This window comes from Symphodus melops, assembly GCF_947650265.1.
Source record: "Symphodus melops genome assembly, chromosome: 14".
NCBI lineage: Eukaryota > Metazoa > Chordata > Actinopteri > Labriformes > Labridae > Symphodus > Symphodus melops.
Genome location: NC_136704.1, coordinates 11,536,291 through 11,562,855, shown reverse-complemented (window position 1 = coordinate 11,562,855; position 26,565 = coordinate 11,536,291). Strand labels below are relative to the sequence as shown.

Genomic DNA, 26,565 nt, shown 5'->3' with positions numbered 1-26,565 from the left:
GTGGTTTGCAAATGAAAACAAACATGAACCTTTTTTTTTCTTTTTCACACTCACTGCACATAACTTCTGTGTTTGGGATGTAGGCAAGAATTCCTCCTCAGGAGCCATTTCTGGAAACATGGGCGAGAAGAGTGATCCATGCCGGGAGAAAGCAGAGGGTGGGATTCACTACAAGGTAACACTGTGATTTAAGAGAAAGTATTCCCACCCTGGAAATGAGCACCCTCTCCGCTTTCCCCTTCCCTTCCTTTCCCGCCCCTCTCTGCACCCCTACACACACCTCCCCGGCTTATTATCTGAGATTTGTCAAAATACATTTCACACTAACAGGTATTTCTCAGCCTTCAAAGCCAGTTTTGATCTGCTTGACAAGCCAAAGCAGCTCAAATTCTGTGAAATCAGCAAAGCCAGCCAGGCCTGCCTTTTTTTTTTCTCTTCCTCCAAGCCGCTCTAAACACGCCTCTTCCTGTGCTACAGAGGACTTAAGCTAAATTAATCAAAGCCTGCATGTTACCTGCCATACTTTGAAGTGGTAATTGTAAAATTACTGTGTGTGCTGATCTGGCATTGTTGCCTCTCAGTCCTCCCCTGCCATTGTGCCTTTGCTCTGGCCTTTTGTTGTTGTGATGTTATTGTTGAGGTATTAGAAGCTTCTGAACAAGCCTCTGTCTGTTTCATACATACACACCCTCCCCTCATACCTCTCCTCAAGTCCTAAAACAGACTGCTTCTTCTGCAGATGTACACGACTGCCATTAATCAGTGATGACTTCTTAAATAAATGAGTTTGTTAATATGACTTATCATTTCTCTGCATTCTCTGTAGACCTCTTTTCTGCTTGGCCCCCTTCTTTAAAACCTCGCTAACTCTGTCAAATGTCGTGGTGTGGAACCCAGTTGTCTAATGATTAAGTGGAGTGATCTCCAACCTGCCCCAGCCTGGGAGCGCTAGGGATCAGATTTCAACCCTTCAACCTGCAGTGCAGCCCTAATTAAAATGAATTTTCTCCAGGCGACCACTTTGCCCACAGGGCAGGAATCCAGCTATATACGGAATCCGTTCTTAAGGTATTGCATTAAATTTATTGTTGGGAGACACCGGAGAACATTGCGGTTTATATATCTCCTGCTTTTTTTTTTTTCTCCCTGCTTTCTCACCCGCTCCTTTCCACCGTTTTATTGTGATCATCACTCTGGAATCCAAGCTTGCTTTGGCAAAGATTGCCCTATGAAAACGGATGGAGCTTTTATGGGGCCCTGCCCATTTACTACTTCCTGGGCCTAGTTTATCTCAGAGGGAGAAACAGAGCGAGAGAGAAATGAAGGAGAGGAAAAGATGGGGGGGAAATGAAAAGGAGAGAGGTAGAGTGAGACAGGTCTAGAAGAAAGAGAGGGGCTGCTTATTCCAACTGTGGATCTCATTAACATACATCAGCGAGTATTTCACAACTTCAAGCAGGAAGGCACTAAGCCCACCCAAGGGCAACACAGGCAGGGCTGACAGGGCCAGGGAAAGCAAGCCGTTAACATGTTGGCGGCTTAACAAATAATATCTGCTCCCAAGTACCTCGGTGAAATATTTAAAACCCTACTTCCTAACTCCATTTGACTGTGTTTATGACGATGACAGTAAACGACTTGTGTGGAAAAAACAGTGCCAGCTGCTCAAATATCACATATTTAACACCACACTCACTGTACTGCATGTTCCCCAAATGAACTCGCCTTGAATGATGGCGTGCCGTATGCGATTTTGCCGTCGTTCTTGTCTCGTGTCAATTGAGGCGCGGTTGAGATATAGGAGGCTCCAAAGTGCCACGCACACTGTCACTGTCACCGTGTGCATCCCCCAAGATAAATTCAGAGGCCTGTTTCCTGCTTTGATTACAAATGACATCCGCATGTGTTCCCCCCGATTTCTGCTCCTCACAGAAGAAGCCAATCAAGAAGACAAATAGCTGCGGCCCCAGCATGAGCGGCAGCAGCGCACCGCCACGGCAGGCAGACAAACAGAAGATGCAGAACCTCTCCACGGAGGAGATGGAGGAGTATACATTCTCCCTACAGTAAGTCTCACCACTCATTATCCTGCATCAGTCTCACAAAATTCAAACGTGGAGGGGAAAAAAAAAAAAGGAAAACGTGGGTGACAACTGACGTCTGTTCCTCACAGACAGTGATGTGCACGGCATCAAGAAGACACCTAGAACACCTCGAGTACAGATAAAGATACAGTAGTCACATATGTTTCAGGGGAAATCCTAACTAAATGAGTTTGCAGCTGCTTTTACTTTAATCTTGCACAGCTCACTTGTAATTTGTCAACACAAACAGGCAAAGTGATTTGCAGAGCCTTGATGCTTAATCTACCCCTAACAAAAACAGAAAGTTTATTATTCATTTTGAAAAAAAGGTCAATTAGTGCTTTGATTATGTTTGAACTTTTTGGATGTTTAAGTAATTTTACTTAAGTCTATAAAACAATACAAAAAGTCAGCTTAAATTCGTAACTTTAAAATTGAACTTTGTGATTAACAGGTTCATTTCATACACAGCCTTTTTTTTTTTTTTTACAACACCGTGTATCCAAATCACACTCTGCCCAACCTCCTATATCACCATGTGCTTCAATTTTTTTTTTGTGTTCCACTCCTTTGCATGCAAAAAAAGAGCTTTGGAAAATGTTTGTTTTCCTCTCTTACAGTGGCTTACAGCAATTAATTTCATGGAAAAAAAAAATGGGGATGAATGAAATGTAAAAAAAAGCAGGAATAACTGCATTGAAAAAAACACCTCGGCCAAATGTGTTAAAAGCAATGAGGTACAGCACTCTATGCCCATGGAGCATCGAAATAGGCTAAAAGCAAAATTGCTTATTTCAACAAAAAAAAAAAGTCACAGGTATTTGTTTTTATTTGAACGTCAAGTAAATTAAGGGGAGGGGATCAGCACACACACTGCTACACTAGGGGGGATAGAGCGAGAGAGAGAGAGAGTGTGAGTGAGTGCAAGAGACTAAAAGAGAGCTGTCCCTGGAGATTTAAAAAGTACCCATGTTTCCTCATTTCTGGGAGTTGGTAATTTATAGCTGCTGGTCACATATTAAACAAGATCAGAGACTACTCCCTGACATCTTCTGAACATACTGGGGGAATTCAAATGATTACCAGCGTATCCTGCCAACAAATGACGACACAGGGACTATCTGGAGGGAGAGTGAATACAAAACGAGCACAGAAACCCGGGCAGGCTACACACAAAGGGACACAATTAAATGGTTTTCACGATTATTCATAGTGCTGCTTTTTTTCCCCCCTCTAAGCAGTCGCCGGGATTCGGTGAGATGAGACGTTTCTGTCAGTTATAGGTACGGATTGTATTGAGTCGGAGCCCTGGCGGTTCCCTCATGCCCTGTGAAGGTGCTGCTGCTATTGATTTCATCTTTACAAGCACACACATTACAGTATCTCTGAGCTAAAGGCGCCTTTTTTCGCCCTTGCCTAATCAGAGCATTAGAGATACACAGTGCCAGTGTTGGCTTTCAGAATAAAGTTAAAGACACTGAAATCTCAAAGTCGTACCCTCACCCGTCTCCCCCACTGTGCTGTTTGACTTACACTTCATCTACATCACCTGGGGATGCAGACCAAAGGGATTGTTTACAGATTTCTTATTTTTGTTGCCTTAATGATGTCATCTCCATCTCTTCTGGCATTTTGAGAGCTCTGTTTGTATCTTTGTGTGTGTGTGTGTGTGTGTGTGTGTGTGTGTGTGTGTGTGTGTGTGTGTGTGTGAGTGTGTGTGTGTGTGTGTGTGTGTGTGTTTTTGTATTCTATGTGCATCATTCCTTGACTGTGTCTGTCTACAGTGTGTGCAATCTCTGTGTATACATGCATTTCATGTGGGATTCCTGCTGCAGTGATTGAGGGATATTACTGCCATCTATTGAGCCACAAGAGACTGAGCTCATTCAGATTTCTTATAGGGCATCCCAACACACAGATCCGCAAATCAGATGCTCATGCATTATGAAGCAACCATTATCAAACATTAAGATTTAGTTTGGAAAGTTTTGGCAATCTCACAAAGTATTTTAAGTATTCAGTCATTTACAGAACAATCACAACCCAGAGCCTTTTATTCACTAAGTAAAATAATTGTTCAGCACTTTTATTTTTGCAATGAAGCAGTTCTTTAAGAAAGCAATTCTTTAACAATGTGTACCAATACTTTGACTAAATGTTCATTGCAAGCTGTGACTGTAGGTAAAACTGTTTTATAAAAACTAAATGTGTTAAAACTAGACCAGTAGAAAATAATAATCTTCTTATGTGTGTGGCTACCAGTAGTTGATATGAATGCATGTATTAACATCAATAAGACAGCCCCATTGGTTCCGTTCAAACTGTTGACGTTACCTTTTATGTTGAAATGATTGTCCAGTCCCCTGTTCAGATCATTATAATAACTGAGAAACATAATACTTGTCCTTAAATAAATTAACTGTAAATCATGATTTCTGTCTGTAATTGTATTAACTTCTATTTTAGATTAACTCATGCGAAGTTCAGAGCTCACAACCTTAAAAGCAAAACACACTTTATAGCTGGAGTCATTATGACCAAAAATCATAGCATTTCGATTTCAAAGACCACACAGTACACCTTTGACTGTACCTATTGACAATGCAAGTCAATTCTGAGCAAATGATAATAACTAATAAAAATAAATAACTAAATAAAAAATTAAAATTCTGAGCAAATGAAAAAGACTGAAAACAGGCCAGTAATGATTTTTATTACGACCTTTATCTTGAGTTCATAAGTGACTGCTGTCTGTTTGAACAGGCATGAAAGACTCCTACTGACCTTCCATCTTATTTGATGTCTCCAAGTTTAATCTTAACCAACCTTTTTCTCACTCAGTAGCATTGAGGAAAATCAAAGCATCTGACTCAATATGGTAGTTGTAATTCAATAGGGCCAATGTAATGCTTTAGGATGGTTTGGTCTCAACTTCGAGAAAAGGTAAACATACTCTGGGAACTGAATATTGGTTTAACCTCAGCAAAGTGCTGCAGAGTACAGTGTACTTCAGCAATGCATTACATGAACCAATCAAACATCACATGTTGTATGAAAACAATCCCTCTCAAGCTTCATAAAAAAGGAAACAAATGGAGAACCAATCTGTTGTTTTTGTTGCAAACTTTAAATGTTCATGCACCCTTGATTATTGCAAAAATAGTTTTAGCATCGTGTCTCATCAATGTCACCTATTACATTATCTACTCAGGTTTTGCAGAGAAAACCCTGTTTTAATCAAAGTCATTCTCACATAGCAATTAGATCTAATTAGTCCAATTATGAAGATTCTAATTACATTAAAATATACCCCCTAAATCTCATATCAATTATAGTATGTGTGACTTCTCCTGATCAGAAGAAAAGAGAGAGAGCGAAAACAAAGCTGAGCGGTAGGTGGAACAGGAGAGCATCCACAACCTCTGGAGGCCAAATGACAGCAGAGCTGACTCCATCTGTCCCCAAAGCTTTTATTGTGAAAGCCTGTATCTCTATTTTAATGGGATACATTTTACTTTGCTTTATAGAATTTTTTTTTCAGCTATTTTTGCAGAATTTTTTAGAAACTATTTTTCGATTATATGATAAGTTACATACACGCAACCTTTTTTAAGGAGTGAGTGAACAAATATGTTTTAGCATCATGGATTGAATGTTGTTGTCAAACACTGGGACACATGCAGGACATTATTATCACTTTTATTAAACATCTTTTGACAGAATTTTCACTAACATGTTGCAGGTGGTGTACAAAAACATAGACTCACAGACCTGCAAAGCATATAGGCTAAGTTGTGTAGAATGGAGCTCTGGTAGGTGCACTGACAAACATGCACGCATGCTCACAGGCACACACACACACACACACACACACACACGCGGGCTCGCACACAGCCTGTTCTTGTTGTGGAGTCAGAGAGAACACACTGACCTAATTTCCCCCAGCTAGCTCGCCTCGTTGGGGACCAACAATCCTCTCTGCCCGTTTACCCCAACCGAGCCTATTAGAGCCCTCACTCACTATGTGTCTGTCTCTGTCTTTCTGTGCCCTCCATCTGTTTGACGCTATACATACTCAAGTTTAAGATTATCAGTTTAATGTACAGCTTGGCCAGCTAATATTGCCTTACAGTATTGAATACACTGGCAACTATCTATGTGCAATGATCCTACAAAAGTTACAGCTTTAACTATCATAGGGATAAGACAAGTTTTCCTGCAGTAACAGACAGAAACAAAAAGAGAAAACCACCTGAAATAACAAGTAGTTCCATGCTGTCAATCCCCTGCGCACTGCAGCTCCGAATCACAACTTAGTGCAAGGGTCAATCAATTCTGATGTAATGCTGGTAGGAGAGGTGGGTGGAGATGGCAGTGCTGTTCACCTCTGGGTCTCTAGTGCTTTCCAGGGCTCTTTCCTGTGCTGAGGGGGCAGGAATGTGTCTAAGTGTGTGCGTGCATGAGTACGAGAATGCATGTGTGAAAGAGAGGCCCCTGGCTAATCGCGGCCCAAGTGCACATGTTAGGGTTTTCTGTGGCCAGACGCGCCCTGGGTCACTTCGGATCTTTCAGACGCACATACACAATCAACGTGCTGCTTCCTTTATGAAAATCAGAGCTGTCAGCTCCCTGACAGGCTAATGTTGCGATACGATTGGTTAATCTGCAGTGATGTGGATGTCAGTCAAAGCTGACTGTGGTCCCATTGGTGGTCTAGGTCAAATGAATGTTTCCCACAGACACATAAGGGAGATGAGGGGAGGGCTGGAGAAGGAGTGACAGGAACTATATGTGGGAGCATATGAGTGATTGTGTTTGATTTGTGCATGCGGGTTAAGTGTGTGGTGTGTTTGTGTGTGTGTAGGTGTGTGTGTGTGTGTGTGTGTGTGTGTGTATTCATGGGTGTTTGATCAAGAGAAATATTGCTGGGCCAGAGGTGACATTTCCCTCATGCTCCTCTATTTTCATCTGTAATCATTTGTTCTCCAGCATGACATACACGTAAAAAGATTGTGAAAGTCAACAAACAATCCCAAAGAACTTGCAATTGGATTTTGTATACATTTTAGCTAATGCACTGTAGCACAAACACTCACTAGTGCACTGTGCCCTGTGCAAATAAATATGAACTTTTAGGAAAACAGCATTGACAGGCAGCTCTAATAATATAACGGACAAGCTGCAGGATGTAATCAGATTTGGATTCACAGTGCAGCATTTCTGTTTGTATGAGTATGAGGTCATCAGTGCTTATGTAGCTGTTGCAAGTGGAGATCCAGAAAATGTTTGACCGATAATTTGAGTTCCATTTTATTTTTATAGAATATGAGACACTGCATGAGGAACAATGAAGGTTAAGCCTTATCAGAAAGTGTGTCATTGTCACACTGACTGTTCCCACCATGTTTTGGGCCTGAGTTTTGATGCACTGAATGGAGTACAGTGCCGTCATGTCAGCTGGACTTTGGCTATATAGCAACTTGAAACATGTTAGAGTATGATAGAGTTGTTATATATCAATTGGTATTAGTATTTACCTACCAAGGTACTAGAAGAGCTAAAAAGTCAACATATTTTTTCATACCATCTGGCATTTTAGATGACTTGCAGTCAGAAAGAAACATAGTACAGTCCCTGCCACTTCAAGGTCTTTAATGACATACTTAAAGCCATTAACTCGGTGGTATTTTTTGTGTTTTTGACTAATCTAAGGCCTATCTCACCGTTGGTCACTCTACTTTTGCAGAAGTTGGCTGACATATAGTTTTTCTTCAAAAACAGTCAAATGGTTTTAAAATCATTTGATTGGTAGAAAGCAATGTGCTCAAGTTGATGGCCTGTTCTCTAGTCTTACGCATACACAATTCTTTCCCACAAGGGTCCACATTGGGTCCTATTTCATTCCTTGTGTACTGTATATCGATAATTTATTGTGTATTTGTGTATTATTTGTGATTATTTTGTGTTTGTTAATACTCCATTCGAGCTATCAGATTTGGTATCGTGAATTTAAGAAATAGTTTGAGAATATTTATAAAGAAAGATATTTGAATTGTGAACTGAACAAATTCTTCAGAACTGCACATATCTGAACAGTGTGATTCCTGAAAGTAATCTGAGATTTATTCTGCATGAAACAACAAAGAACAGATACAGTACTTTAAATAAGTGATTAGAAAGCTATGCATCGATGCATCTACGCTGTGACGATAGATGGCTTTTCAGATCATGATCTTTACACAGGAAACCTTTTACAGCTTTTTTAAAAATTTTATTTTATCACCAACTTAATTGCTTACTTCACACATACATACTGTAATCCACATATTTAGAGTCCTTGGCTCAAAATTATTTCCTCTCTCTCTCCAACTCTGCCCCATTAATTCTGTCTTCTCTGCTTCTAATTTTCTCCATCTTTCACTCTCTATCCGCTTCTCATTCTCTGGCTGTTTCTATCTCTCTTGTGACAATGTCCTGCAGTTATGAGGCAAGGTCAGAGAAGTGAAATCCATTTAAATACTGATGCAACTCTCTGGAGGCTCGTACTCAGCCTCCACAGCACTCCTCCCTCTAAGTCTCACCCACATAGATGAATGAATAGATATCCTTAGCACAGGGAATAGTTGTTGTGCATTAATCATTTGATTGGCACTGTGTGTTGATATTTTCACTGCCCCAAAACAGATTTATAGAGAGAAGAAACAACCTGTTCTTCATTGCTGGTAGTAGTAGTAGCTGTGTGTTTGTAATGGGAACCTGGGAAGCCCCTGTGTGTTTGTTGATCCCAGATGCATCTACATTTGAAATGTTTCCACCCTAGTTTATGGCGCTCCAAGGGACCTACCGTTTCCATGTTTTAATCCTCTCTCGTGCTAAGTCAGGCGTCCATAAAAACACCACATGTTGCATGGCAATGAAACAGCTACCTTGTGTTTGCAGCAACTATTCCAAGGTGTGTGGGGAGGCCAAAACATATTTTTGTAACAGGGATTTGTTTGGCCACAGTAGTAGTCATATTATCGCTCATCAAATAAGAGTTCCTGAACGGTCCATTGGCTCGCAAGCTCTACAGATTTGCCTTCAGTTGTGTCATGGGAGCCACATTAGAGCTAGCGTCATCTTGTTCATTGTTCCACAAAGAGAGGGGAAAAAAGGATTTTGCCAATACATCATTTAGGTGTTTTCTGTACGTTTAAGATAATAAATAACATTTTGAATAGCTTGATGATAACTTCAGAATGAAGGTGAAGCCAGCAGCGGGCTATATTAGCATTGAAACTACGAACAGCTATAGTATGCTTTTTTTAAAAGTGAACATAAACCTCATCTCTTAAAGTCATGTATTAAAAAGTCATGTTTCATAATTATTATTATTATTTGCTATTATATAGAGAAAAGAAAAGAAAATCCAAATTAACCAGGGGTTATTTAGATGTTTTCTTAACATTACCTTCTTGCCTGTTTTCTGGGGTTTGTACTCCAAGAGAGAGGACCCCAAAAGTTTCTCCTGGCAAAATATTGAGTTAGCAATCAATTCCTTAAATTCTAATAATTGATAAAAAAAATCAAGCTATATGGTTGGTTGTAAAGAAAAAAGAAGAAAAACAACACATTTTTTATTGTTTTAAACTTAGATTGTTTTGAGGTGATGTCATGAATTGATTACGAGAATCCTTCATGTGTTCCACTTTATTTAGACAAATCACCAATACAGAGTCTGTGTTAGAATGTCTGTAGACTGATCAACAACCCACAACCTGATTTCTTTTCCATTGCTAAATGAAAGCATGTGAGACCCTCCCTCACACTGTAAAAATGAGAAGCCAACTATTAGTCAAACATGAATTCCTAATTAAGTGGAACATATTTTTTCAAATGCTTTTGATTATGCTCTCTACCGCTTCCTGTCAGCTGCAAATAATTCTGATAATTTGGTTGTGCATCATTATACTATTTTGATTGTATGATTTGAACTCCAGTTCTGCAACTAAGTCAAAAATCCATAATTGTACTTTAACTACATCCCCAAATACCTGCCACTGTGCTCCCATTTTGTCAATGAAACTCATTTATGTGAATTTCACTTTGCCAGCGTCTCTGTAAAAAAATACTTATAAAACCCCCAAATGGTGAGATAATTGTTCTCGGAACAAAGAGAATGTAAGAGTGGAGATAGTGAAAAAGAAAGAGGGAGCACAAAGATAAATCAGAAGCAGACTCTGTGTTTGTGTGACTATTTTTAAGTATAAATAAAACTTCTCTTGAAATAATATAAAAATGACTCAATTATCTAAAGGCCTTGCAGGCATATTGTGCTGCTCTGTTCGACTTGTTTCTATGCACACCCGCATTCAAGGTGCTTTGGAAAATGATAGCAGTTTAGTAACCAATGATTATCATTTAATACATCTTGTGGGAGTGAGTTTCTTTGTGATTTCCACTTTGTGAAGTTTCATAGCTTCCTGCTTTATTTGCCCCACCTGTGCAAAGCCCAGCTTTTTGCCAGTCATGACGTCAACTTTTTGTGCTTCTGCGTGTGTGCAGTAAATAGGCAGTGAAAGCAAAATTATTCCTACTGTGGGAATTATCATGGCATCTGGACATGTTGTTAACTTGGGATGGCATACATGCAGTAATTATGTGTTACTTGTTATTTGTTGCATGTTACTGCAACACATGGGTAATAAAAATATCTAAACTCCTTTCCTGTGTTAAAATCTTAGCTATGATTCCATCTCAAGTTGATAAATACACAACTACCAGTTACTAAAATTAAGGACTGGCTTTATTAACATTGTAAATGACAGAAAACATGTCTATGTTGTAATTGCAAACTCTATGTTTGTGTAAAGCTGCAAACCATGTTTCAACGTTTACATTTCCCAGAAGTACTTTCAGGGTTTTTTTAAAACCAACTTAGGCTATGTTGTTACCAAAGTACAGTAAGCATCCTAGTGGAAGCAGCCTTATCTGGAATGGTAGATTGGAGATCTGGGAGGCGCTGACTCGATCAGGAAGTAGTAGAGTGATTGTATTGACATGGCACATAGAGGATTACTTAAACAAGCCTTAAATCTTTTCTTCCCAGGAAGCCAAGTGTTTGTGCCAAATTTGAAACTTTAAGTTAAAATGACTTATTATTTCAGCGTAAAAAGTACACAGTCCAGTCTAAACAACAATTCAACTTTGACATTTGGTTCATACATGGAACATACCAAGTGTCCAAGGGTGAAAAAGTGAAAGTGCAAATGTATATTGTATGAGTTTTACATACCTATCTCACTATCTCAGCACGACTTAATAACAGACACATACTGTACTGCTACAGACGGCACCATATTTGTTCTCATGTTATTTTGTTTCTTATAACCTTGGATCTTTTCACAGAAATAGAACTTGACAAAAAAGTAATTGTTGTAAAGAGTCTCTGTGGATGCAGTGTTTATCTTCTGAGCTGTTAGATTATGTTAATCTGCTTGTTGAACATTTAGCTAGTTAAAGGTGTCTTCCAATTAGCTTAAACATATCAGTTAACTTTAAGTAGATTCACAGAATCTAAGGAAAGATATGCTTTTTAACTTTTAATATGGCTAATACATGTTTTATCTCTAGAGATGAGGATAGAGGTTATGTTTATACAAATCAAGAAAAGTATACATTAATTGATGAGGTGTGAAGAAAAAGAGTTGCATGTCAGGTTTAAAGGGCAGTAAAATGTTTTTTACTCACTTTTAAGTGTCTGTGTTTTTTTTCTTACTGTTTTTCTAAATGGAGCTGGTTTTGTAACTCATAGAAGAAAGATGAAAAATACTGACACAATCAGGAACAAATCAGCATATATATATAAAAAAAAGAAACGTAAACAAAGATGAGGTATCTTCAGTTCTCCTATCTCTCGACACCTGAGATAATCACACTTCCATAATCACCACAACACTTATGCCTCTGAGAAAACAATCACTTTATCTGTCAATCTTTTAAGTCTATTTCCACACTGTATCTCTGCGTCCTCTATTTCCCCAATAGCAAACCATTCTTCGACTGTGTGGGAAAAGACATGTGCTTTCAGTGCCTTTATAAACAATGCCTGTGGCCCAAATACGAAAATGACGGGGAAAAAAAAAAAAAAAACTTAATCCCCTAAATAAAGGGATAAGTCCAATACTTTAAGTGGCCTAAGACTGGAGGGCCTTGCCAGGGGATTCTGAGGGTTACCTTAACGTCCTTGGCCCTGGAGCTTTCGCACCATAAATCTGCTCTTTAAAATGTAACACCTCACTGTACACTTCTCCTCCCTCCACTCCTCCATCTCTCATTACCCTAGCTGTCTTAAAGGTTCAATACTTGTCTACGCTTGCTATTCACTTTGTGCTATTTTTAAGACCACAGCTTCTGTTTGTTTTCATGGCGTACAAAATTAAGAGAAAAAGCCTGGAAAAAAACTAGTCAGCAAGATGTTTCTTGCTCCATCAGTTGACAGATTTATGCTAGTTAAATATGATGTACAGGCGTTTGCAATCGGTGGCGGGGTTTGATGAGTCCTTTGCAACAAGCTTTGACGACATGGGAATGAACAACAAATGTTTCAGAAGGGAGACATTGAGTGAAAAGCTTCTGGCCCAGATTTCATAGAATCATGTAAAATACAATTAGAGTAAAGTAATGTGTGCCAATTTTTGCCTCTTTAACTGGCTAGTTTAATCTCAGGGCCGCTACGCCACATGCTATCAGTCGTTCATGGGACAAGCTGTGATATTGGAATGAAAAACATTCTTCATTCCTGTGACACACAAAAAAAAAAAGCCCAAACCTCCACACGCTTCCTTCCTTTAGTTTCTGCATTGTACTTTTGTAATTGGAGATGCCATAATGAAATCAATTCAGTGATGAGAACAGATTTCACATCATGTTACCAGTTTGCTTTGGAAGCCACCGTCACATGAAGACGTCTAAAAATACCCCTCTTTCATGCATCATCAATATCTTCATTACATGAAAGACGGGCGTCAGGTTGTATTTGCTGTTTCCATTTAATGTTACTTGACAGGGTAGCATCTTGCCTGTGTCTCTGACACACTGCTGTTTTGTCTACTCTGTATTTCCACTTTTGCAGACATGCGGAAAAGCAGTTTTTAAACCACACGGTGAAGCAAGTACGTAGTGAGAAAGCTTGGAACAGAAAGAAAGCGCCTTGGTAACGACAAATCATAATAGAGAAGCAAAGACAGTTTTTTTTTCATATATTATAGGCTTTCTGTTTGTGTTAGAATGAAGACTCTTGAAGAAACACAAAGTTGACAGTTTAATCGCACACTTTTCAACACAAAGTCACGGCAGAAATGTTTTCTTTGTGGTGACCTGAAGAGATGGCATTTTATCACATGCGAGGCTTCTTTGCATCATGTAGTCATTAATTCAAAACATTGAGAAGAATAACTTTAAAGCAATCATAACTGCCCCTGTCCATCATTATCATAGAAACTGTCATTTCCTTCTTTTTACCCCACACCACACAAATAGTGGAGCACAAGAAAAGACATTTCATGGTGCCTGTCACTTACTTTAATGAAAAAAATGATGCAATGTACATTTCCTTTTTCACATTGCATCATTCCTCAAACAGGAGATACGTAGTATCTTAACAATACCACTGACTTTACAACAGATGTTTATCCTCTCTGCTCGAGTATATTCCAGCCAAGCTTTGAATATTTAACAGGCCAAACTGTTGACTGAGCGTTTTCTGAATGAATCTCGAGCTCTCCCATGTGTACTGTGCTCTACACCGCCGCTCTCATGTGCATCCACTGAGGAACTTGAGAACTTCAAATAATTTAACACTTCAGAGAGCGTACCCACCTCACAAGAACAGCAAAGACGTTCTCTTTTTCTTTTAATTGCAATTGTGAGACGGTTCATATTTCAGCAGCCTTACAAGCAGTTAGAAACACAATGCTGCATTTTGATGAAAGTCGAGCCTAATTATTATTTGGTGGTGGTGGGGGGGGCAATACAATTGATTCCTTTTTTTTATGTTTTTCGTCTTTAGGCAGTGTATCATTTTCCCTAGATACACACTACAAAGTGAATTCCTACTGTGTACTGGGACACAGTGGTGAGATGCAGGGATGTCCACGGGCAAAGGCCTTAAGTCACACCATGTGATGCTAACCACCACTGCACCTACGTTAGCTGTGTGCTAATTACAACACAGCCAGATGATATGGGGTCAGTGATGACTCCTTGGTGTTGAAGTATTTAAACTTTAACTAAATAACACAAATACCACATTGCTATCATACATTGTCAATGTCCTCCTCTCTCTCCTCTCCTCTCCTCTCGCCTCCACTCTTCCATCTGTGTCCTCTATATGAAAGGGAATAGTTGAGCAGTCTTGACAAAGGGCGGCACAGAGGAGGCAGAGGTGCTGAGGGAGGCTGAGCACTGCTGGAAGGGATTCCTTTGTGTGTGTGTGTGTGTGTGTGTGTGTGTGTGTGTGTGTGTGTGTGTGTGTGTGTGTGTGGGTGTGTGTGTGTGTGTGAGTGAGAGAGAGAGAGAGAGAGAGAGCATGTGTGATGATTTAAATACAACATTAGGGAAATATAGTATTTATAAAGCAGTAATTTACTGAATACTTCTGCTAGAAAGAAAAAAAAGATGTGCGTGTGAATATATAGCTGTTGCAAAAAAAACAAAAAAACAAAACATTTACTCGCCCTGAAGTTAATAACTGCTGAAATACATAACTTCTGACTTTAACCTAATGTCATAGCTATGTACATGTTTATGTTTAAAATGTCTAAAACAACATACCTAAGCTCACAGCCTTTCTCAGGAACAGCTGGCCTTAAAATATGATATAATATAATACAGTACCATACTGTATGATATGATACGATACAACCCAATATGATAAAATGTGCTAAAATCCAATAGGATATGGTACAGTGCATGGTATGAAAAGGTATACGATACAATGCCACATGATTCAGCTACATGACCCCATTGCAAATTATTTCTTGTAGTCATTTGTGATGACAGTTTAAAGGTGACTTATATACATTTTAATGACTAAAAGTCTGTCTGAGTGAACTTTGAGGATGACGGGAAAAGGGAAAGAAAACACTTAAAAGTTGTCCTGTTGATCTGTCGGATTCTTCTGTCTCAAACAGATCAGCGCTGCCTGGACCTGTCTCTCACTCCTCACGCCTCTCCGACCGAGCCCGCCTGGCCCTCCGCATGCTACCTTCCCAGCTGGGCCTACCGTTGCCTCGGCAACAACAGCCGCATAGAGGCTGGCGTGGCTCCGTTCTGCAGCTCGGCCTCATTATGCTGCTGCTGGCTTTGATGTGGTTTGTGAGGCTCTACCTGCATTACTGCAGCCAGTGGCTCTACCTCCAGGCCATTGCAGTTCCTGTCAACAAGTGAGCTTGCTTCCTTTGATATCACCCTAAACGCACACACACAAATGCACGCACACACATAAGGAATAGAGGGGTTGTATGGGTACACACACACAACAAAACATAAACACTTTCAGTGTGTATACACACATCTCTGCTGACTTCCATCTCTTTCCATTGGCAGATACATCCATAGATCGAAAAATTGCAGATATACACACACCTGCTAACACACCAAAACAGACACAAATGCGAAGTAAGATTATGGTGAAGTGAGATGTGGATGGGGTAATGAACAGACTATGTGCAGCGTTTCAGAGATTGTGTCTGTGCATGTGAGAGAGAGAGAGAGCTTTTGCTGATGCACGTGTGGTGGCAAAGTACGCACACACATTGGATACGCCCAAATCATCTGCTTGGAATCCCCCCATTAACATTTTAACAAGACACACTCAATATTAACAAACCATTGCTGGGGGAGTTTGTTGATTTCACCACTCGGCTTTAAGTCCCAAAAGGCAACATTATTTGGAAGGAATTTATTGTTATTATTTGGTGCACAGCATTGATTATAAACAGCAATAAGATACCACAGAACTGTTAAATCTCATCTCAATAGCATATGGTGCTGATTTAGTTCTTCACAATAAAACACGTTGGCTGCAAACACGCACACAAGAAGGTTTTTATTACAATAACACAGGGCAGCAAACATCAGGCATCGAATCATTTAAAGTGATACAGAGGAAGGAGGGAGAAACAAATGTGGCTGGATAAAAAAAAAAGGATGGACTCAGGGGGGTGGATAGAAGGTTAAAAGAAAAACAAAAATGTGAAAACAGAGGGGGTCAACATCGGTTGACAACTTCCACATGTCCGAATCGCCTGCTCTCCCTCCAAGCATTTCTCTCTCCATGCAATGTCCAGATCTCTTGGTGCTCAGAGAGAGAGAGAGAGAGAGAGAGAGAGAGAGAGAGAGAGAGAGAGAAAGGCCAAGTGACAGTCAGTGTGGTGACAGGCTTCCCTCCCTTCTTGTGTCTATCTCGCTCTTTTTTTTTCTCCTCTCTGTCTGTCTCTCTTTGTAGAAGGACAAACTTTCTCTGGCCCCAATTTTGCTTCAACCATCTATGAGCGTTCCTCTCTTATTTACTGGTTATATTCTCTGATACACACCAACAAGTCCAAGTGGTGAAAGAACAGTCGAAAAACAATCTTGTAAGTATTGTGTTCAAAACGGTATTAAAGTAGAGTTAATGAAAAGTCCTTTTTATGCACAGCAGCCCCTGGAAGTATGATCTTATTTGTTATCGGGACGTTATTGCTAATGCAACCATGTTTAGGCAGTAGTAGTTGGATTAGGTATTGTCTGTTTTTCTACTATATAATGATGTGTTAAAGCCACATTGTCGTTATGCAAAATGTATATCAATCTTTACAACTAGTAACTTAATCAATCAACCAAATAGAGTGCAGTAAGAGTTAAAACATTTTAATCTGAATGTACGTACAAATACTCACAAATCAGTATTTTGCCTTAAGGACAGCAATTGGTAAGTTTACTGAGATGCTTTGCACCATCGATCAATATCTGAACATACTGTACTTTGGAACATGCTAAAACCATGACAGAAACATACTTAATGCTTGTTTTTAAATGTTCTTTTTTTGTAAGATTTGTTTTCATTAGCATAACATATTCACATATGTGTGTTTATTCATTCGTGCTGATGTGTTTGCAATACAAATAATGAACATAAAAACAATAATTGTCCATCAACTCCAGTTCAAGTTTTCAATGTGTTCAAATATTGATTCATGCTTCCAATTTCTGATATGAAACATTGCTGCTGATGCCAAAATACACGTACATTAAATCGGTCATACAGCCTGATAAACTCCTTACTCTAGAATGACTTTTGCAGGATTGAGTTTCTATGCCTCAACACCGATGGACCTCCACTGTCAGATTAATGGACAGAATCTGAGAGTCGCTTGACTCTTGGAGCAAATCAGATGGAAATTAATGAGCAAAAACTGGACCTCTCCTCTCCCACCAATGGCTGTACTTCCTCCTGACTGATGGGAAGATTAAGAAACTCATGAGGCTTGCTGTAAACAGGGAGCTTAGCTTACTATAGGAGGCTTGAAAAAAAAAAAAAAAGATTTGCATTAAGACAGGTATAAATACTGTCACAGTAACTTCTCGAATTTATCTTGTTTTGGAATCCTACAAAAAAAAAATTGTTCCCCATGATAAACAGCCCAGTAAGGCTGCACAGCCGCGTAAATCAAAACCTATAATGTTAATTGTCAGCAAACTAATTAAATATGATTGGATCATCCACAAACAAGCTAACATAGAGTGTGAAATGCTGGTACCAGTTGCCCTTAAGCTGCATTGCATCACAAACACAAATAAACTGCTTGCATATTGAGACACACACACACACACACACACACACACACACACACACACACACACACACACACACACACACACACACACATGCACACTTCACAAGTCTACCAACTTGTGCATCACCATCCTCCTTTTCCTTTCCCGCAAGATTCCAGTTCCACGCACACACGGTGGACCTGCTGTACCAGGGTTCTCTGCTCCACACCCGGGAGGAGCTGGCCATGGTGGTGGTGGGTCCCCTGACCTTGAACGCCGTTACGTTCCTGCTGGTTCTGATCAGATGGGGCTGTCAACAGATATTTGGCTCACTCCCTTCCTTCACGTCAAAGTTTATCATGGCTCAGGGAGTGTGGACAGTCCTCGACCCCCTGGCAGTCTTTGCAGTGGACGCCGTCCTCGGGGTAAGTCACTTAAAAATAACTTGGACACTTGTGCACTTTAAATAGGAGTTCACTTTATCTTGGCAAAGTGACTTTAGATTACAAAAAAAAGGGGTGTTAGAGGAGAGGGTGGGAAATAAATGTGCAAGGTTAGATGAGTGTTGTTTTTTGCCATGGAGGGCGACAGAAATGATTTGGACTGTTGTCCACTGAATTGCTTGAAAAGAGATCCTGAATAATTTGAATAAGAATTCTATTATACTTAAAAAAATAAACCTTCCGAGCCTTGAATGTGTTTATGAATTGAGAAAATCAGCTATGAACCAAAAGCAGTGAAAGGAAAACCAGCTGACCAGTATGTGACACACAGTCCTGAAGCCATCACGTGATCTTCCTTCGATCAATCTCTGTCTTCAGCAGCAGCTTCTCCGTATTGCATATGTCCAGTCTTATACATCTAACACTTACTGATTTGTCTTTTGTTCCCATCTTTTCTGTTAACCTCTGTCTCCTCAGCATCTGGCCTACAGCCCGGACACGCCGGTGGGTGACGCAGCCAAGCTGTACTGGCACTTCTATCGAACCGACCAATCAGGTGCAGCTGGAGTGATCATCACTCTCTTCCTGTATTCAGTGCTTTTCTTGCTCTCCATCACCATCCTGTCCATTTACCTCCTCAGGTGAGACACACAGATACTTCTGACTGAGTATTACATGTATGAGCCATCATACTTCATTTCCAATATTTTCCACAATATTCATTTACTTATGACTTTGACCTTTGTGTCTAACCCTACCTGGTGCCTCACAGTGTGCCCAAAGCCTTGAATTGTTATTTTGATAATGCTGAATTGACTCAGCCTGTAGGGACAAGTCTGCCAATGAAGGAACCTGAAACACTCAGCCCTCACCAGCCTTCAGTTCTCAAGCACCCACTCAGGAATAACTCTGAACCAGCCACCCCCACAGCCGCGTTTCCATGTTCTACCGCATCCACCGTTTATCTCCCTCCTGTGTCCACAGAAAACCACAAACATACAAAAAAAAAAGAAAAAAGGAAAAGAAAACAAATGTTGATCTAATCCTTTTTGATTTTAAAGTCGCATGGAATTACTTATGCAGTTATGCATCAACCTCACACATCCACTCACACACATAAACATTGCATTACGTGACACAAAAGCAGAAACACACACATGCACCCCACAGTTGCTGTTTTTGAAGGCACCATACGGGTTGGAATATTGAAAGCGTTTCTAATTCAAAAGTTAGATGTGTTTTGATATAGCGTGAACATATAACCCCCTTACATTATCCGATTAGGCTGAGTGTTTTGCATGGTTGGTATCACTGCAGGTTTCATACATATTGAAATGGACTGCATATACATGGTGGCGAGCATCTTAATGCACTATGTTCCACTCATGTCTTGCAGATTGAGGTCAGCCATCCTGAAACATTCACTGGCTTGGTTTATATTATGTTTGAGCATCTTTGACTGGTTAGCTTAAATGAACAGGAAAAACAATTTGAAAAGTTTGAATCTCTTTTAGTTTATTTGAAAAAGGTTAGTCCTTAACTGTTCAGTCGAACAGTAGATTATTTAGAATATTAAAGGAGACCCCCTCACATACTATTGCATTTTTAAATAATAGAAAGACATTATTTTTGCAGCATTGATGTAATAAAGTAGAATGGAGGGTTGATAAATTAGAGAATAATGTAACACAGTTTTTATCCAAGGTGTGCTCTCCTACCATTGTATAAGGCCAAATTCCATTAAGAGCTCAAAATGTAAGGAAACCCTTATTGAATTAATCAGTTTGAGATTGGCAGCCGAGGAGAGGGTGCCATCTAATTTCAGTAAGCGGGACGCTTATCGGGCTCCGGCTAAATGGACAATATTAAAACAGCAGCCGGGAATAATGACTTCTGCCACTCAGCCGCCACACGGGTTTGTATTGAATGTAGGCCACGAGGCTGAAGCAAGGCTGATAATTTTATGGGTTACAGTTTCCTATTGGCTGCAAGGAAGGGGCTCTGACACAGAGCGTGACCTATTTCTAAAAAAACGCCCCAGGCTATATGTATAGATAGAATGGACTGTTATCCTTTTTTTAATTACATTTTAGGCAGCCCTTATTCACTGGCTGTAAAAATACACATCAGTGCTGTGCTTTACACCTCTGTCCCCTGGAAATTTAATAAACACCACAAAGAATAAAGTGACATCGATATGCGTGTAGTTACATCCAAATGACAATAAAAGTACTTAGTTTGCGTTCCTTTACACAATTAAATGACTGTATCTGCATTGTTGTGGGTTTCGGCTCACGCTCACAATATATATACAACACAAGTGTGTTGATGTAAATAGTGTATGTGTACTGTATGTATGATTAGTTGAGTGTCTCTTAAAGGAATACTCATCCATAGTTTTCGGCATCTTGTAAAATTCATGTAAATGGATCCAAAATAAAAGGCATAATTTTGAATTCCAGTTTAAGCAGTTTCAAACATTTAACATATCGTAACACAAACAGTCCATTAATTGATTGAATTTGAATAGATAAAAGATAATCATTATTGATTTATTTACATAGAACCCTTTTTGAAAATAGCCTTCCCTTTTATTCCACTGAAGTGGTTTTGTAGTGGATATTCTAAAATATTTGATTTCTAAATGGAGTCCATAAGTTGACCTATGTCCTTTAGAAGACTCCCTATACTGAAGGAGAGCTGATGGAAGCCATCATAATCCAGGTCAAACCCCAGATATAAGTAACACAACTTGCATCCAGAGCACTGGCAACACAGAGACCGGAGACTGTTTTGATCCCAAAGATACAAAGATGTTGAATTTATCCAAGAGAGAGGCAGCATAAATGAATGAGAAGCACAATTCAAGTGTAGGATGAAAATGAATGCATGCTATTCCTGTGTCTGAGGTCAAGATTCTACAAACATCCAACTCCCAAGAGTGATGGGGAATGATGCTGGGTTCAAAGCTACGCACTGGCATCTTGTATAAATCCCGGTCTCCTTGATGTTGGTTTTATTTGAGAGTTGATTACCCTCTGACAGGCTAGAATCTCTATGGAAGGGCACAAGGTCTGCTGGTTTTGATGGTCAGCCAAGGCATTTGTTTACAGACATGGTGATTCTTTTTAGGGGTTGGCTGCGTGCACCATTGTGTGGCAAAGGAAAAAATAACACTTTGGTGATGTGCGCTCATCTGGAGGTATGAATCAATACGCCTTTTGCTGTGCAGAATGTTCACTTGTGACTCAGGCCCGTCTCTCCAGACACATCTGCAACCAGCACGTCTGTTGCATCTGCCGTCTTTGAAGCTCAGCATTAACACTGAAGAGGATCCCAGGATCTGACTCCCACACATTAACAGATGTACAACCACGCAGACACACAGTCAAACACAGACAGCGCTACAGTCAGCTTGTGTTAACAAAGTGCTTCCCACTCACTGGCCAATTTGTTTGATTCCTTTTTGCGCTTTCATTGTGTTGGAATTGATGTATTATATATTTATAGAGCCTTACTCTGCAAACACGCTTTGTGTAATCAATAGAAGTTTCATATGATCTTCCAGCAAGTTGGGATTACTGTCTGTTGACCTGATCCACAAAAGACAGCCAATGTGGAAGTAAAAATCTGGACTTCATTCTGTTTGGTACAAGTAGGTATTTACAATTTGACCTCAGATATGACCCATATTTGACCCCATGTGACTTTTAAAGGGCAAAGACAGTGATTCAGGACGGTGCAACTCCTGCTCCAGTTTCTCCCTCTTCACATCCTTTTCCACCTCATCAGATTCCACAACAATGGCCGCATGCTGGACATCTTTCAGAGGCTTACAGCTAAGGAAGGGACGTACTTCCTGCCTGAAGACCTGGAGCTGTCCAATCAGGAGCTGAGCTACATTGTAAAGAAAGCGGAGCAGTGGAGAGGCTTTAATGGGGAGAGGCGTAAGGTAAGCATCTCACCACAGTGCAGCCTCTGCTGTCTCTCTAAGACAATGGTCTTCTCCTCAAACCCTTAATCATTAATTGGGCTAATAGAGGTTTTCTTAACAAGGCAATGAGTCGAAGGTCACATTCTCTAATTCTATGTGTATGGAGGGGGTCTTTCCCATGTTACAGAGCAAAAGGAGAGACAGGCTCAGCAGGATAAATGTGATACTCTGAGTAATGCTTTTATTCATGGTAATCATGCACTCTCACACTCTTTATACCTTATTCTTTTGGTCACTATTAACAAAGATATTTTGTCCAATAAGGTGTATAGAATACACTAATTTTATGTCATTACATTTTCTTTAGTTACATTTCAGAAAGCTGAGGATTCATCTCTGAGGTCTTTAGCTCTATTCTAATTAGTACAAGATAATTACCAAAACAGAATCCCGGCTAGCGGGCTGCCTGATTAGTCTGTGGAAACCAATTTCCAAAGATATTTCATTAAAGAAAGACTGCTCAATCAACACATACTTGAGTGCATAAGTTACACTGGGCGTTCTTTTTATGTGGACAACTCAGTGTCATGGGGAATGTAGAGTCCCAGTTTGCGTAAATCTTGATATATACTGGTGCTAGTTTGACAGCCCAGAGTAGGTTGATAGGGATGTCAGAAGGAAGGGCACTGTATTAGCACAGAGCCTACACCAGAAATCTTTGCATAGTGATTGAAAATGTGACTTGTTGAGATAAGGGAAATAGAGCACGGCGATCAAACTGCAGTACCTTTTAATTTATTTTGTAGGATTTGTTAGTGGCACACATCGCTCGGTGTTCTCCATGTTCATTAACTCCTGTGATCTTTACTTGTTTAAGTTCATATGTCTGTAAAAGGGGAAAATAAAACCAGACAAATAGGTCGGTTTATCTGTTTCTCATTAAATATGGACCGGCTAATGTTGAAATGATGCCCATTTTGCTTAAACGGGGGCTTAAAAAGGCTTGTTTAGAATATGTTTGTGTGAGTGTCAAGCTGGCTCATATTTCTGTGAAAGTCTAAATACTACAATTCAACTTCCTCTGTTAAGTTCTGAATTGACTCCTTGGTCACATTTAACTGTAAACTCATTATTGGCATGAATGGATATAATCTTTACAAACAAACAAAATAAGGTACTAAAAATTGGTGATGTTAATAAAAACATGGTTACCAATAAAAAATACAATAATATCTTCTTTTGACATATTCATTTTGGTTAACAGTCACAGCTTTACACTTTAAATTTCAAATTTGCTTTTCATCTATTGCAGAAAGTTCTGTTGTTCACTACATGAAATGATACAAATGATCATTTTATCATTTTCCTCAAACTGGATCCAGACTTGGATCACACAGATTTTAAGGAGGACTCAGTCGTGATGTCATGTTTGATCCTGTGCCTCCTGTATTCGTGTTTTATTGAAAAATGCTTTGAATCCTGTATTGTTCTGAGTTCTGTTGTTGACTTTGGTTTGTACTGTCTCTTGTGTATTTTGTCACAACAAAGGCTCAGTGAGCTTGACAAAAAGGGAGACCATACAGTGTAACGTCATTTAAACAATAATGGCAAAACTTCCTAATAAAACAAATGCAGTCTGTAAATCTGTAGTGATTACACATTTGTGGGGGCAAAACAATGACAACCAAAATTGATGATGGCAAGAGAGAGCAAGAGATAGACTGAGAAGTTATATTTAGTACCCGGTCTGATTGCAAGTGCATTAAATCAAATAAACTGGCTCCGCCCATCTCTACCTAAAGGGAACCTGAACAGGGAGAGAGAAATGGCAACATGAGGAGCATTGACAGTCAGGGGTCATCTCACCTTGTTGTTGATTGTTTTTTTTTTATCTTAGAGGCCTATCTAAAAAAAAAAATCAGCTTAAATTCACAAGATAACATGTTTTATGCACAACTTACTGCATACACTGAGTTTAAAACAGCTTTCCCCTCTATATGTCCTTTTAAACACACGTCTTGTAAGCTCTAATGAACTGCAGCCCTGGCTCTGAGAGGTGACTACACTGCTGCTAATGGAATGATGATGGTGCTGTTTATTGGGAGAAAATTAAACCTCCCAATGTTTGGAGACTTTGAAACAAATTAAAGCCCCAAAGTTTGTGATTAAGAAAATGCTTCATTTAGCTGCTGATGGCCTCTTGCTGTGGTGGCTCTGCTAAATCATCCTCGCATTACTGCATATCTCCCGCCACAGCAACAATTACAGCGTACTTCATATTGCCCCTAATTTGCTGTTATTAAACTGATATAATGCTAACACGTTAACACATTCTCCAGCATGATGAAAATTTAGGGTTATTGCATTTTATGATTTTTACATTATTCAAGTTGGCCATTTTTCATCCAAATAAGATGGGCTGTGCCATTATTCCATAATTATTGTAACAGTTTCTCCCGTGAAAAGGGTCACTTTCCCACCTCAGCAAAGACATATCCCTATTAAACTAATTTGCCCACATGCAAATTTTTGTCACTTTTCCCTCATTAACTATTTATCACAGACAGGAAAAAAAATATTCATGAAGCCGAGCAAAGGAGCAGCCTGACAGAGCTGAAACTAATATTTTGCAACTCTAATGATTTTTTGCATCCTTAATTAGATAGAATAAGGTTGATATGATTAGGTCAGGATGTAGTGTTTTTCATTAAAAATACATTTCAGAAACTGTATTCCAAATGTGCCCTTGCAATTAAATAATGAATCCGACGCTTTCCCTATTACGGACCCAATTAATATCAGAGGCAAGGGCGTAATTTTAATAACAGTGGGCCACGAGGCCTTCATTAGCAGAGTGAGAGAAAGGAGGAATGAGGGGAAGGAAAACAAGGCACACACAGGAACAGCAGCAGTCTGATATTGAGCCAAATTTTACAAAGTTATTGAACAGCACACTCTTTAAAGGATAAAGGATTGTCCGCAAATTAGATCTGGGGAAAGCAGGAAGTGAAAATACCTGCTATTTGTTTTAGCCTCATTTGATGCCAGTTGTACTTCAGGTGCAAGACAGAGAAACGGAAAATAGTAAATTATTTAGAGAATCACAAATTGAGGTCTTTTAAGACTAGGTAAAAGTAGGTGATATATCACAGCAATAATGTTAAAACATCTCTGTCAACCTGTAAAACCTCTAAATTAATTTAAGGTAGTTTCATCTGCTTGACCAGCTGACTCACTTCATTTCTAGATTTGACATTTTCTTGCATCTTAATTGGTCATGACTGATCATGACTGGCAACATCACAACAACTTTAATGAAAAAACATGCTAGTTGGATAAGTGGACAGTCTGAAACTGTGATGATGTTGTTTTGGGGCCATATTTAGTGTCTGGCACATTATAGGGTTCTCAATGTCATGGGCATAATCAATATTGCACTACTGTTAATAAATGGCGCATACAAATGGTAACATTAATTTAAGTCAAATAAACTGCCAAAAATACAAAACTATTCATTTGGCTGCACTGTGTTGTAACTGAGAACTGAACAAAAATATACCTTATCTGTTTCTCCCTCCAGCCCCAAAACAATAACAAATAATTCACATCCAATAACCAACCTGGAAATGGCCCATTATTATCAAACAAGACATTCATAAAACATTATATCATTTAACTTTCACTTTCTCACCAATTAACTTTACATCATAGATAGATTCCATGACATACGATAGTTTGAGTTGCTTTGAGGTACATATATTTCTCGCAGTTTGAGATGTCAGCATGAAAGCAAATATGTTTAATGAGTCGAATTCCAATGCATCTTTGTGCTTTTTGATTTTGATCTCTGGAGGAAGTGAGAAAGAAGAGTTTCTGGCAAAGATCAATAGATAGTGGAAACTAAACACCCAAGAATTGTGTTAAGTGTTAAAGCTAAGCTAGTGGCTGAGCCTGGTATTGCAATATCAAATGACACCATTGACCCAAAATGAGTTTTTTTTCCCTTGAATTTATATATCATTGACTTTTCTAAAAATAACATTGACTTCCCAATATGAGCCGAAATTAAAGCCAAATAGATATGTTTGTAGAAATAAAGAACGACGATCAGAGCAATAGCACTGCCACTCCAAATATGCATGATCAACGACGAGAACCCATTTTTCAGTTTTATTTCCTATTTTGTGACTCTTGCACCTCTATGCAGCTTTCAGACCAATACACAGGGTTGTGCTATTTCTATTGTGTTAAATATCCATGGTGTGTGTGTGTGTGTGTGTGTGTGTGTGTGTGTGTGTGTGTGTGT

The 26,565-nt window shown here is 39.4% G+C and overlaps 1 protein-coding gene across 1 annotated transcript in view; it reads left to right on the top strand.

Annotated features, from left to right (window-relative positions):
• ofcc1 (orofacial cleft 1 candidate 1) overlaps nt 1-26,565 on the top strand; it is a 77,770-nt gene that overhangs the window by 33,721 nt on the left and 17,484 nt on the right. Inside the window, exons 16-21 of the mRNA XM_079361603.1 lie at nt 84-175; nt 1,933-2,066; nt 15,257-15,508; nt 18,055-18,307; nt 18,803-18,966; nt 22,118-22,277. Coding sequence (XP_079217729.1) covers nt 84-175; nt 1,933-2,066; nt 15,257-15,508; nt 18,055-18,307; nt 18,803-18,966; nt 22,118-22,277 — 1,055 coding nt within the window. The remainder of the gene's footprint in view (nt 1-83; nt 176-1,932; nt 2,067-15,256; nt 15,509-18,054; nt 18,308-18,802; nt 18,967-22,117; nt 22,278-26,565) is intronic.